This window comes from Sycon ciliatum, chromosome 4 (genome assembly GCF_964019385.1).
Source record: "Sycon ciliatum chromosome 4, ocSycCili1.1, whole genome shotgun sequence".
NCBI lineage: Eukaryota > Metazoa > Porifera > Calcarea > Leucosolenida > Sycettidae > Sycon > Sycon ciliatum.
In genome coordinates, this window is record NC_088646.1 from 41,317,923 (window position 1) to 41,331,348 (window position 13,426).

Sequence of the window (13,426 nt, forward strand, 5' to 3'; positions counted from 1 at the left end):
GCTGTACGACACCAAGGTCTCTACATCGTCACTGCGTACCGGCTTAGCTGATTTCGCCTTCGATACGAGCTCCGTGACTACTAGTTCTGGCCGCCCGAACCTCCTTTCCAGCGTTGAGAGAACTTTCGGCAGGTTCTCTGGCACGATGAGGAGCATTCTTACTGCCTCTTTTGCAGGACCTTTTAGGCAGACCCGCAATCTCTGAATGTTTTCAGCCTCCGTGAAGCCACATTGCTTGGTCGTAGACTGAAACATGTGGTGGAATGCTGGCCACTCTTCTGCTGCACCCGAGAACGCTGGCAAGTCGGTGTTGATCTTGGCTTGTCGCGCGGTGAGCCTTGATAGCTGGCTTTGCAGACCCTCATCTGCTTGCCCACGTCCATCCTGCTGAAGGCCTTTGACCGTGGAACCAGCTGCTTGGTGCGTCTTCACTATCTCCTCCGGCTCTTGATCGCTCTGAATCCGACTGCGTAGCTCCTGTTGCTGCGCACTAGAACACTGTGCGGTGTACTGGTCGTGGTCCGCACGCCTCCGCAGGCGATCATTTTCTCCGCGAAGCTGGTCCAGCTGAACTAGCAACTCCGCTCGCTGTGTTCGCTGCTCATCCGACCCTCGGCCTCCGCCTCGATCCGCCCGCTGTTGCAGGCTGGCGTTCTCCGCGCGAAGGCGTTCGAGCTTGTCGAGCAGTTCAGCTCGCTGCGCGTGTTGCTCTGCTGAAACCTGCTCGGCTCGCGTCAGCAAGCGGTCATTCTGATCGCGGAGATCTTCCAAACACATGCGCCCCTCCTGGTGTTCTCTTTCCAGGCGCTCGAGATGCGGCTGCAGCTCGCGCAGTTCCCTTTCCGATACATCCCGCTCAGCTTCGCACACCTCTTTTTCCTGCGTGACTCGCCTATTTTCCGCCTGCAGCGATGACAGGTCTGCACGAGCGCTCGCAAGATCCTTGTTCAATTTCGCTACACGTCGCTGCTCGGCGTCCGCTATTGATTGAGCTTCGCTCAGTTCCCGCTGATAGCGCTTCTCTTTCAGCACAAACTCTTGTTGCACTCGCAACCCTGACAGATTGGCCTGCTCCGTATTCGTCGACGCACGTGCGACCTCAGACTCAGTCCTCACCGCCACAGGCAAACTCCTGCTTGTGTGGGCACTGACAGTTCCGGCTACACTGGGACTCGGCACTGCGTGCGGCTCTGGATCGTGAGAAACAGCCACTGCATGTTCTGGCAGGTGCGCAACTTCTACTTCACCCATACTAGCCTCATCTCCTTGGCCAGCGTCAACGGCTGCATCAGCTTCATGGCCTTCTATGAGCTCCTCTGCGAAGACTTCGGAGGCCATCTTGGGAGAGGACGATCCTTTGGCCCCTTGGCCACTTGACGACGCTTCGTCTTGAGCTAACCTCACGAGCTCAAGCTCCTTCTCCAGGAGCCTCTTTTCTGCTTCCAGAACTCGACGCTGAGTCTCGTATAAAGATTGGGACTGTCCTCCTCCTGATCTCCTACTACTGCGCATCGAGCGCTCTTCTTCAAAACCCAAACGGGGAGGTGCTACACCTCTCGTTGACCGCGCACTTCTGCGCGTACTCCTATCTTCACCTTCCATGATGACTATTTCCAGATCCGGCTCGAAGGACCAGATATTCCGTTTCTCCCCGGAACCGGGATTATCCACACACAAAGATCTCCAGGACACAATGTTTACACTGACTCATGATCTGAAAACCGTCACAACTCTCCAAGAACTAAAACCTGAACATCTCCACAACTAGGCTAAAACCAACTCTGGCCTAACAAAAGATAGCAATAGCTAATAACAGTGCACGCACATACATGGTATAGAAAGACCCTATGGCAACACTCGACCATGTAATGTGATACAACAATAGAATGCAGACGTCTAGACACCAGAGTACTGAATAGACCTGACACATGGCCTTCTTGATGGGAATGCATGAATAGAAGCACACATGGATCATAGCTCTAACACATCCGCCTATCCATATCACGCATGAATGATTGTACTCTAACAGCCAGCATGCTGCACCAGTCTAACTGCAACACATGGTACAATGGTACATGTACAGAAGCATTATCAGAATTACAAGTGGCTTGCTTAGTCGTTACAGGTGTCAGCATGCCATCCTACAACTACTTGCCATTTATTGTAAGTATGCATGCGCAGAATGATAGTACATGATCGTGGAGATGATGACATCATGTATGACATCATCGATGACATCATACATGTAGATCTACATGACTTCTGAGGATGACTCAGTGAGCAGGCTGCATGCAATGTACAGTTGTGGCAAGTGAAATCCGACACTTGCCATAGGGGACAGCGCCTCAAATGGACATCAATGATGTAATGCACTGCACCTAATTGGTACTATAGAGCCGTATGCATCCCAAACACTGAAACAGGTCGAAAGGTCACAGCTTAGATACACACAGTTCACAAACATGGTACACGTCAGGAGTATTGGTATCCAATTCCCATTCATATTTGCCAGCACCTTTTGAACCTTGACTGTGATGAGTACGAATTCTGTCATCAGACAGATAAAGTTGTATGCAACACATGTACTGTACGTATGCAGGGCTGCAGAGGCTGCAGGATGCACGGTGCAGTCCCTTATGCCAAGTGTCGGATTTCACTTGCCACAACTGTAGTACATGTAGTAGCCTTACTCTGACTTTCGGTGTTTTCATGATGTAGTAGGCGAGTTGAGTAGTTCCAGTGGCTGATTGCCAGGGGATAGTGGTCGTGTCCACAACACTGTCAGACCAACTATATACAGAGTTTGCCGGGAAATCAAAACCATTCCTGGATGCCATGCACGGGAGCAAGAAGAGAACACGTACACGTCGATTATTTTAGAGAACAAGACGTTCAAAAACAAATCTAATCAAAAAAGAGGTTATCCCGCTCAGAATTAATTCGATGTTTCAGGTCACTTCTCTCAGCTTCACAAGGGCCAGTCAGTCGGCAGCCGTTTTCTTCCAACCTTCACTTGTCAGTATGTACATGTAAACGAAAGAGTAAATTATCGTGTCCGTTCCCAAAGTGAACTCACGACGGCCGCTAACACCCGGTAAACCCAAGCGTACATGTACCGGTGGTAAGTGTACTCACAGTACATACATGTATGTGGGCACTTGACTAAAGCTATGGCGGCCTTACTCACGACATCCCCAAACAGTGTCCTCTATGCCCTGGCTTAAACTGGATCTGCTACAGTATGTGACGAGCACTACAAGTAGCGAAAAGGTTGAAGGGCTTGCATGTTCCGGAGAAAAGCCAAGGTCCACAGCGTCACACGCTAGCAACTTTTACGACTTTGTCAACGTATTACGGTGCATTACGAGATGACGCTATGTACTGGAAAGTCATTATTTTTGATGGGGTTAGACTGGGCAACCACACAACAATATACTCACACAATTTGCCCACCACACCACATCATGGTCGCGCAGCCTGTCATTTTCAAAAAATAAAATAAACAAACACCGGACATTTCTGCAACCAACCCCCCCTTTTAGTCACTACATAGGTTTTCTATTTTCAAATTCTACGGACAGTCCCCACAGTGGAGTCGCTCGCTACAACATTGTTTCCAAGGGGTAAGCCGGGGACATTCTTATCTTTCAGCAATCTGGCTGCGTTCTTATAGCAGGGGTGTCTGAATTGGCGCGGCAAGTGCGGCCAAAGCCGCACCAAAAATTTCATCTCGGGATTTTTGAAGCAATGGAATATGGGCTATTTGGACCCAATTGCCCTACAATTTTCCCGGGGGAGGGCCCCGCACCCTCCACCCATTCATGGCCACACCAATGTCTAATACCTTCCAACGCCCCGGTATAGCATGTTCAAAGAAACAATTGCTGCCAGAAAAGAATAAGTCCTGGGTGGCCTTATCAGTGAAAGAATGTTGTCTGGCCAAGCTCGTTGGGCCAATGAAATGGTATTGACTGGTCTAAGGCCAAACGGGGTGGAGGGCCTGAGAGGAATACAAAGAGAAGGAGAAGAAAGGACGGGAGAAGGACAGAAGGGAGGAGCAGCAGCAGGAGCAGCAGTAGCAGTAGCAGTAGCAGCAGCAGCAGCAGCAGCAGCAGCAGCAGCAGGAGGAGGAGGAGGAGGAGGAGGAGGAGGAGGAGGATACAATAATCTAGCTGCTTCCAGACCGTGCCTCCAAGGTGTGCATACTAGCCATATTAACCTGGTCACCGTGGGCAAACCAAACCGCCAAGTATCCACATGCATAGCCTTTCATAGTTGTTGTGTTGCATACCACTTCATTCTCCACAGTTACAGCGCCCAACTTCTGGCCACGACCCCTATACTGCAGGCCATGGAGGTTCTCTGAAACCAGCCCTGAGGGCAGCACCAGCAGTCGCTGCCACAGTAGCAGAAACAGCACCTCTGCCAGTGTTCTGACTAAACAGCAACAGCAACAACAGCAGCAGGGCTCAACCTCTTCCCCGCCGCCGCCGCCGCCACCACCGCCGCCACCACCACCGGCAGACATCATCTCCACTCCACTGCCTGGTGGCCAAAAACGGAGAAACTCCCACCTTTCCCCACCAGAGGCTGGAGACCTGAAGAGATCAAACGGATCTGCGCCACAACATGACCTACATGGTCACCAATGAAGCGCTTCCTCAGGCTCCTACTCACCAATGCTTTTGGCCTAAAGTCAAAGCTTGGTGAACTTGCACATGTTGCAAAGTGCTCCTCACCTGATGTCATCGCTGTTACGGAGACAAAATTCTCAACCGCAAAGGTCACTGACAGTGAGGTCTGTCTGTCCGGATACGCTCCCCCAATCCGACATGACAGAAACGCTCATGGAGGCGGAGTTGCCATCTGGGTGAAATCAAACATGGCCTTCCAGCACCTGGACCGGTTCAGCACGGAACACCACGAAGTGATATGGATATCTGTATCAACAGCTAGCCGGTCCAAGATTGTTATCTGTGCACTCTACCGATCAGGCTCCGCAGCCGGGACAGACACCGAGCTGATCGAATACCTTGATACCCACCTAGATGAGGCCCGCAGCCACGGTGACTATGTTATCCTCGCAGGGGACTTCAATGTCCACAATGCAGCATGGCTAGGGAGCACCAAGACTACCTCGGCAGGAGAAACAGCCGAGGAACTCTGCTATGTTCATGGCCTGGAGCAACATGTCAACATCCCCACACGTGGAGACAACACCCTGGACCTTGTGATGTCTGACTTCAGTGAACCCGTTCAGGTGAAATGCCATGCCCCACTGGGGTCCTCTGACCACGCTGTCCTCACCATGGACTTCCCTATCTCTGCGTTCCGTGAACCAAAAACCACACGCACTGTCTGGCGGTACAACCAAGCAGACTGGAACCGCCTCTGTCACTTTTTCCTAGCCTATGACTGGTCAACTGCCTTCACCACCAGCGCTGATGAGTCGTGCGCCAACATCACCGAAGTTATCCTCCAGGGTATGTCACGTTTCATCCCATCCCGGCAACTCACATCCCGGCCGACGGATCCAGCTTGGTGGACCCCTGAGTGCACGGATGCCATAAAAGCAAAAGAGAGGGCTTGGGCTACTGCCAGACGGCAGAAGTCAACAGCAGCGCGGCAGACAGCCTCAGCAGCCACTCTACGTTGTAATGACATCCTCCAGCATGCCAAGGTGGCCCGCCTGGCTACCCTGCGTACTAAGCTCTCCAAAGCTAGCCTGAGTGACCGCTCGTGGTGGTCTACCATCAAGCAAGCAGGTGGCAGCAGCAGAAACACGTCCATCCCAACTCTTACGCCGCAGCCTGGTTTGGAATGCGTATCGAATGCCGAAAAAGCTGAGTGTTTTGGGCAGTATTTCGCCTCAAAGTGCAGCCTGGGCGCCGACGACTTCCCCGCGAACCAACCAGCGACTGATTTCCCCCACGTTGCAAAGCGCACGGCTGAAAAGCTCTCAACGGTTCGGTTCCGCCCTGCCACTGTCAAGAGAGAACTCCGCCGCCTAAATGCATCGAAAGCTACTGGACCGGATTGCATTCCCGCGCGAGTTCTGAAGATGTGTGCCGACCCCCTAAGTAAGCCACTCTCCAAACTGTTCTCCCTTAGCTTCTACAGCATGGTTATGCCGACATCCTGGAAGACAGCTAGAGTCACACCCATTCACAAGAAGAAATCCAAGAACCTGCCTCAACACTACAGACCTGTGTCTCTGCTGTCTATCATATCCAAAGTGATGGAAACAATTGTCAATCGTCAGATAACCAGTTTCGTGGAGTCCCACAATGTCATCTCTGCGAAACAGTTCGGGTTCAGAAAGGGCCTGAGCACAGCCGACGTCTTAACCAAGCTCCACTGTGAATGGTCCCGAGCAGCCGGCCTAGGAGGAGCCGCCCATGTTTTGGCGATAGACATAGCAGGCGCCTTTGATAAAGTCAGCCATGCTGGCCTGCTGCATAAGGCTTCCGTGTACGGTCTAGACGGCCCGCTTCTCGGATGGCTGGAAAGCTACCTGCACAACCGGCGCCTGCAGGCTGTTGTGGGCGGCCAAGAGTCCTCCCTGCACCATATCCAAGCAGGGGTACCACAAGGTAGCATCCTTGGACCAACGTTATTCCTCCTGTACGTGAATGACTGCGAGGACACCTTGCCTGCTGGTGCTGAGCTTGCCACGTATGCAGATGACACGACACTGTATCAGTGCATCTCTGCCACCGCCAGCATATCCGACTCTGCAGCACAACTCCAGGAAGCAGTGGACGCCGTCTCCCACTGGGGTTCCAAGTGGAAGGTCACCTTCGAGCCATCCAAATCTCAGGCCCTCATCATCGACCACCGCAAGCCTCCCCCAGCGTTCCCACCAGTGCTCTTCAATGGAGTGACTGTTCCTGAAGAGAAGGAAATTAAACTTCTGGGCATAGCATTCGACTCGCAACTGTCCTACGCAGCACACCTCCGGGCCGTGGCCTCAAAGGCTGCCCAACGCCTACACTTCCTGAGAAAGGTTGCGCCCCTGTTGGACTCCAGCGGCCGCACGGCAGTCTACAAAGGCTTCGTGCGGCCAACAATGGAATACTGCTGCCTGGTGTGGATGGGGTCAGGTACATCCAGACTGGACAAAATCCAGCACAAGGCACTGAAGGTGATTGGCCCAGGCGCCTGGCTCCCCAGCCTGAAACACCGCCGACTGGTTGCTGCGCTTTCGTTCACGTTCAAGCTGTCTTACCTTCCAACAACAAGCCCCCTGAAGCCCATCCTCCCACCTCCAGCCAATCCCCGCCCAGTGGGTGGTCGATCCACTAGGTTAGCCACGGAGACTGCCCACTGCCACCCACTCCAGCTGAAGTCGACGCTGCCCGTGCGCATTCGTAGCAGCCTCCAGGGTTCCTACCCAGACTGCATTATTCCCTTGTGGAACAGCCTACCAGCGACCATTCTACCAGCACGGCCGCAACCCAGCCAGCTCCAATTATTCAAAGAAAAATGCAACAAGTATCTGCTGCACCTGAACTGGCAAGCAGCCACCGACGCCCTATGAAACGGTTTAGACCAGTGCCTCACTAGCATCCTCCCCCCCCCCCTTACCACAATGTGACGTTGTCTTTCACTCTGCTTCTCTCACGACCATCTACCCATTGTCCTTGTTTCTCACTATTATTCATTTCCCCTCCTCCTCCTCTCTACATGGTTTTACTGCATTATGGCGCGCTTTGTCTGCGTAGACGCCGAGACCTTTGAGGTCGGCAGAGCAGCCTGGCCCCGCCACCACTTCTCGCACATATTCGGGAATATAGTGGACTTTCGTATAAAAAAAAATAAAAAAAATAAAAAATACTGCAGAGCCTTACATGGTTGTTGTGTTGCATACTGCAGAGCCTTACATGGTTGTTGTGTTGCATACTGCAGAGCCTTACATGGTTGTTGTGTTGCATACTGCAGAGCCTTACATGGTTGTTGTGTTGCATATTGCAGAGCCTTACATGGTTGTTGTGTTGCATACTGCAGAGCCTTACATGGTTGTTGTGTTGCATACTGCAGAGCCTTACATGGTTGTTGTGTTGCATACTGCAGAGCCTTACATGGTTGTTGTGTTGCATACTGCAGAGCCTTACATGGTTGTTGTGTTGCATACTGCAGAGCCTTACATGGTTGTTGTGTTGCATACTGCAGAGCCTTACATGGTTGTTGTGTTGCATACTGCAGAGCCTTACATGGTTGTTGTGTATGCATATTGCATATCCTTACATGGTTGTTGTCAGGAACTGAGGTGATAAGTTGGGAAAGCCATCCATACCCCTACTAGTACGGGGTGCTCCATTCTCATCACGGTAGAATGCAAATAATGATGGTGTCATGGCCTGAGCAAAATACAAAATAGCACATACACGTGTACATGCACATACACACACGCACACAGACACACACGCACACAGACACACACGCACACAGACACACACGCACACATACACACACGCACACAGACACACACGCACACAGACACACACGCACACATACACACACGCACACATACACACACGCACACAGACACACACGCACACAGATTACTATTATTCACTCTCTTTCAGGCAGGCCGTATTGCGATGTTTCACACCGTCCACCTCACACACTCTAACTAATATGCATTCACAACAAATCCCATCCGGTGCTTATGTTCACATGGGGCTTAGCATCACGAATCTCAATCGCCTCGCGCAGTTTGCGACGGGCTCGATCAGGCTCTCTTCCTATTACTTCCTATTACTTGTGAAATTTCTCAGCTTCCCCTGCTGCTACTTCAATATCACTGAATAATTAAAATACGAGGCAGGTCACTCAAATCCATTCTGTTCCTGATGCCTCGTCGCGTCCCTGGTGGTAACAGTTTGGCATGGAAGTTTAACCTCATAGTGCATTGACGCATGGGGCTCCGTGCTCCCCTCCTGTAATGTGCTAGAATTAACACCATAATTATTTGGCATGTACCCTCACTTCGTAGAGCACAACGGCACGCTCTTCTTCTCCGTGATGTGCACAGTTGCACCTTCTCTCCCCCCTCTGTATAGAGGTGACATAACTCGCATCATTTTATTTTTTGACGCTACACTCTGCGTAACGCCATTCACAGAGCACAATGCGCGCTACCTTCTGCTGCTTCTCCGCCGTGATGTGCTAGTTGCGCCTTTTCTCTCTCTCTGCCCCCCCCCCCTTCTGCATACTAGGTGACATAATTCGCATCTTTTTTGGCGCTACACTCTGCGTATATACTGCTCTTGTGTGGCTTCCACGGTATTCATTGTTATTACCTGACGATGGCCAAGTGCCGAAACGTTGTAAAAATAACGGAACTGGTTCGGATGTGATGTGCAGCGCTATGGGAATGGGTGTGTCCACCCGAATTCTTTTCTCAGATGGTGAGCCAAGGGAAAAAAATTGTTGACATGGAAATTGTGGGCACAAGTTAGCCAGTAATATTAAATAAATGTAAAAAGAGATAGTAGGTAGTTGCTGCATAACTCGTTCTCAAGCGTTTTCTTCTCTTTTTACAATGTAAGCATTAGGATATTGTTGTTACTACTTGTTAGTGTCTGCAGAGCATTGCCCTAGTCCCACCTACCAGAATGTGATACATCTCATGGAGTATGAGACCACGCAAGTGAGGACGCACGCTCTTTGACGTCTCCAGGCGATTGGGACACAAGTTCAGGTTACCAAATATGGGCCTGAAGGTGTAACCAAAACGCAGCAAAGAGCAAAGCAACATTTCCAATACTACTGCTGTTCCCATGGCTACCATAACAGTACAGTCAGACCTCGCTTATCCGGTCCTCTTTTATCCGGATCCCTCGCCATCCGGAAGAAAATCATTGGTCACCGATTTACAGCAATTGCCATGCATACGTACATTATGTGTGTTCGATTATCCGGTTCCCTCGCCTATCCGGATACTTTTTTTGGAAAACAGATGTGTGCGGTTATGCGAGGTCTGACTGTAATCCAATACTAGTGGTGTTGCCATGGTTATGGCCAGTATACAAACCAGAGCGGTAACGTAATGAATATCAGCAAAGGTGCTGTCAACTGAAAGCCGAGTTTTGTCCCAGTCGTCAAAGTCAAGCAGCGAGTGCGTTCGATTATGCCCGCGAATCGATTCATGAATCGATTCGCGTTATTCACACCTCCCTATGTGAATAGGGTGAATGGATTTCGAATCGATTCCAGGGCTCATGACATGAAAATCGAACGACTTGAATGCATGTGAATGGATTCATGAATCGATTCAAGTGCATAATCGAACGCAGTCAGTGTGTGCTGCTGGCTATTCCAGACAGACTGGCATGCATACATGTAACACATCATTGTTACCATGGTTACATAGCACAGTATGATCAACGCGACCTATGCTATAATGCATGCTGCTGACAATTAGTTAGGGGGGGGGGGGGGTAGTGGAATGTGAAACAATGTGATTCCGCTTTTAGGCTTATAGGCTGCCCGTTGCAGTCAACTTTACAGGAAGGCTAGTTTACAGGATAGATAGGCTAGTTTACAGGATTGATGGGCTAGTTTACAGGATTGATAGGCTGGTTTACAGGATGGATAGGCTAGTTTATACACGCCGTGTACTGTGTGTTGGGGACTGGTATGCGGGCATGGTGCCTTGTGCTCTCAAACTGTGAATCCGGGGTTGTACTGACACACACACACACACACACACACACACACACGCACGCACGCACGCACGCACGCACGCACGCACACACACACTCATCATTATCAGTGTTTACATGAAGTAGAGAAAAAACACAATCCAGTTTGACTGATGATGCCTACCTATTCAGCACACTCTCCTGAGCACAATGCTGTGCAAATCCAAGAGTAGACGATCCAGTAGTGGCGCACAGTGATTCATGCTTAGCGCTGATGTAAACTACAATGTCGGAATTTGTCCCACCAGTGCCATTTGATCCACTGTACCTACAGTTCAGTCCTCCAGCCTGACACGAATAGCACGCCTGCAGGACAGCAGCAGCAGCAGCAGCAGCAGCAGCAGCAGCAGCAGCAGCAGCAACATCATCATCAACAAGTACTTTGCGTGCATGCGTGCGTGGGTGGGTGTTAAAACACGCATGCACGCACGCCGCACACACAGACACACACACACACACACGCATACACACACATACACACACATACACACACACACACACACACACGTGCACGCAGGCATAAATTGATTCTAAAAGTAACACAGGACAACAATAGAACACCAGAATACAATAGAACACCAGAATACAATAGAACACCAGAATACAATAGAAAGTGTGAACATGTTGGCAAATGACTATGTACGACTGTTCAAATGAGCACCTCAATGCCGTCAGCTGACCTTGAGATGTACTGGCTTGACAACAGCCAGACCACATTTGGTAGTGACAGTACATGATTCTCTACACGCTATCTTAGTTGAGTCACTTTTGGTGGGGAAATAGTTTCCACCAGCGCAGGATCTACGGGACGGAAAGAAGGCACATAACAGGATATTAGAGAAGGCGCATAACAGGACATCAGCTAGATTGTAGGTAACAAGATCAGTAACTAACTAATTAGTACCCAGTACCCAGTCCCCAGTCCCCAGTACCCAGTACCCAGTACCCAGTACCCAGCACCCAGCACCATGTACCAGTGACTACTACATGTACTGTAAGACATGTTATTATAACGAGTCGCAAATTTAACGATTGTCCAAAATTCATAGGTTAACGAGAAGATATGTTAACGATCTTGCAGTATTCTGCCATATCCACACACAGCATATATGAAGCAGTACGGCCTCAACGGATCTTATTATAACGAAGAAATGTCATCCGTTAAAACGTTAGATTTGCTTCCTCGTTATATATACATGTCTTAGGGGCCATCCGTAATTATCGATCTTTTTCACGAAACGAAAAAGTTTCGTTTATGGGTGGGTGGGTGGCGACCGGTTTCGTTTTGAAAAAACATCGAAAGCGGAAAAATCAACGCTCACTGCATGCATTGATGCATGCATACATTGTGTACATCGAAGTAGATCGACAGTCTAGTCTACGTCGCGCGGCCCAGCAAGTGCATGGATGCACTGATACCACTCTGTACTCAGTGCAGTGAGTTCCTTTCGTCCTCGGATGACTTCTCCGACGAGGACCTAGCAGTCATCATGGTCATTCACTCTGGGACCGACGACAGATAGATAAATACTTCGTTCCAGCCGCCGATGCAAGAGAATTTCAAATTACGGAGCGGGGCGCAAGCCAAGTAAATTCTCACGCAAATATGGGGAGCGCCAGCCGCTGAAGACGATGTCGTCGTAATGTACATGTACCTGGAAGAATCTGATCGTGCTTATGGTGGGGACGCCATGGAGAGTGATCCCCGTGTCGACAGTCTTCCAGAGACGGAAATTTAGGCCATCGACTTTCTACGTACCTGATTGACGGCAGCGCGGCGTGCGTGCGACCTTACGGAGCTTTCCGACAGCGATTCTGGGGCCATGCTGCTCTCATTTGCGAGCGAGGCACGACCACTGAAGTCTGTGATAGCTATGGCGTTTGTTTCCGCTCCGAAGTCGACTTGTTTTGGCAGTATCATGTCAATGTCGGAACTCTGACGATTTGCAAGTGTACAATTCCCGTGTTTAGACGTAGAGGTGCCAGCGTATGTGTGTGGTAGGTGTAAATAAATGTTTCCATGGTCAAGAAGTAGTACCCGACTTCCAAGAAAACATAACTACTTTAGTACTTACATGTACTTGCACAGTCACACAAAATGTGGCCTCGCTGTGTTGTAACCATGTAACAGCCAATCAAGATTATTTTCTGCACAAAGTCTCAAGTCAATTAATTTTTTCGTTTCAGGGGGGTGGGTGGGTGGGGGTGGGTCATAACTAAACTTTTTCGTTTCGTGAAAAAGATGGAAAATTACGGATAGCCCCTTATAGTACATAATTACACGCCGTTATGCACTGTTGCTAGCGGCTACCGTTATGCACTGTTGCTAGCGGCTACCGTTATGCACTGTTGCTAGCGGCTACCGTTATGCACTGTTGCTAGCGGCTACCGTTATGCACTGTTGCTAGCGGCTACCGTTATGCACTGTTGCTAGCGGCTACCGGTATGCACTGTTGCTAGCGGCTACCGTTATGCACTGTTGCTAGCGGCTACCGTTATGCACTGTTGCTAGCGGCTACCGTTATGCACTGTTGCTAGCGGCTACCGTTATGCACTGTTGCTAGCGGCTACCGTTATGCACTGTTGCTAGCGGCTACCGTTATGCACTGTTGCTAGCGGCTACCGGTATGCACTGTTGCTAGCGGCTACCGTTATCACTGTTGCTAGCGGCTACCGGTATGCACTGTTGCTAGCGGCTACCGTTATGCACTGTTGCT

At 50.3% G+C, this 13,426-nt stretch overlaps 1 protein-coding gene across 1 annotated transcript in view; it reads right to left on the minus strand.

Annotated features, from left to right (window-relative positions):
* Positions 1-13,426, minus strand: part of LOC135816221 (leishmanolysin-like peptidase) — a 57,585-nt gene that overhangs the window by 25,383 nt on the left and 18,776 nt on the right. The window contains exons 5-9 of the mRNA XM_065329626.1: positions 11,390-11,510; positions 10,834-11,015; positions 9,617-9,722; positions 8,248-8,360; positions 2,691-2,826 (exon numbers count right to left, since the gene is read on the minus strand). Coding sequence (XP_065185698.1) covers positions 2,691-2,826; positions 8,248-8,360; positions 9,617-9,722; positions 10,834-11,015; positions 11,390-11,510 — 658 coding nt within the window. The remainder of the gene's footprint in view (positions 1-2,690; positions 2,827-8,247; positions 8,361-9,616; positions 9,723-10,833; positions 11,016-11,389; positions 11,511-13,426) is intronic.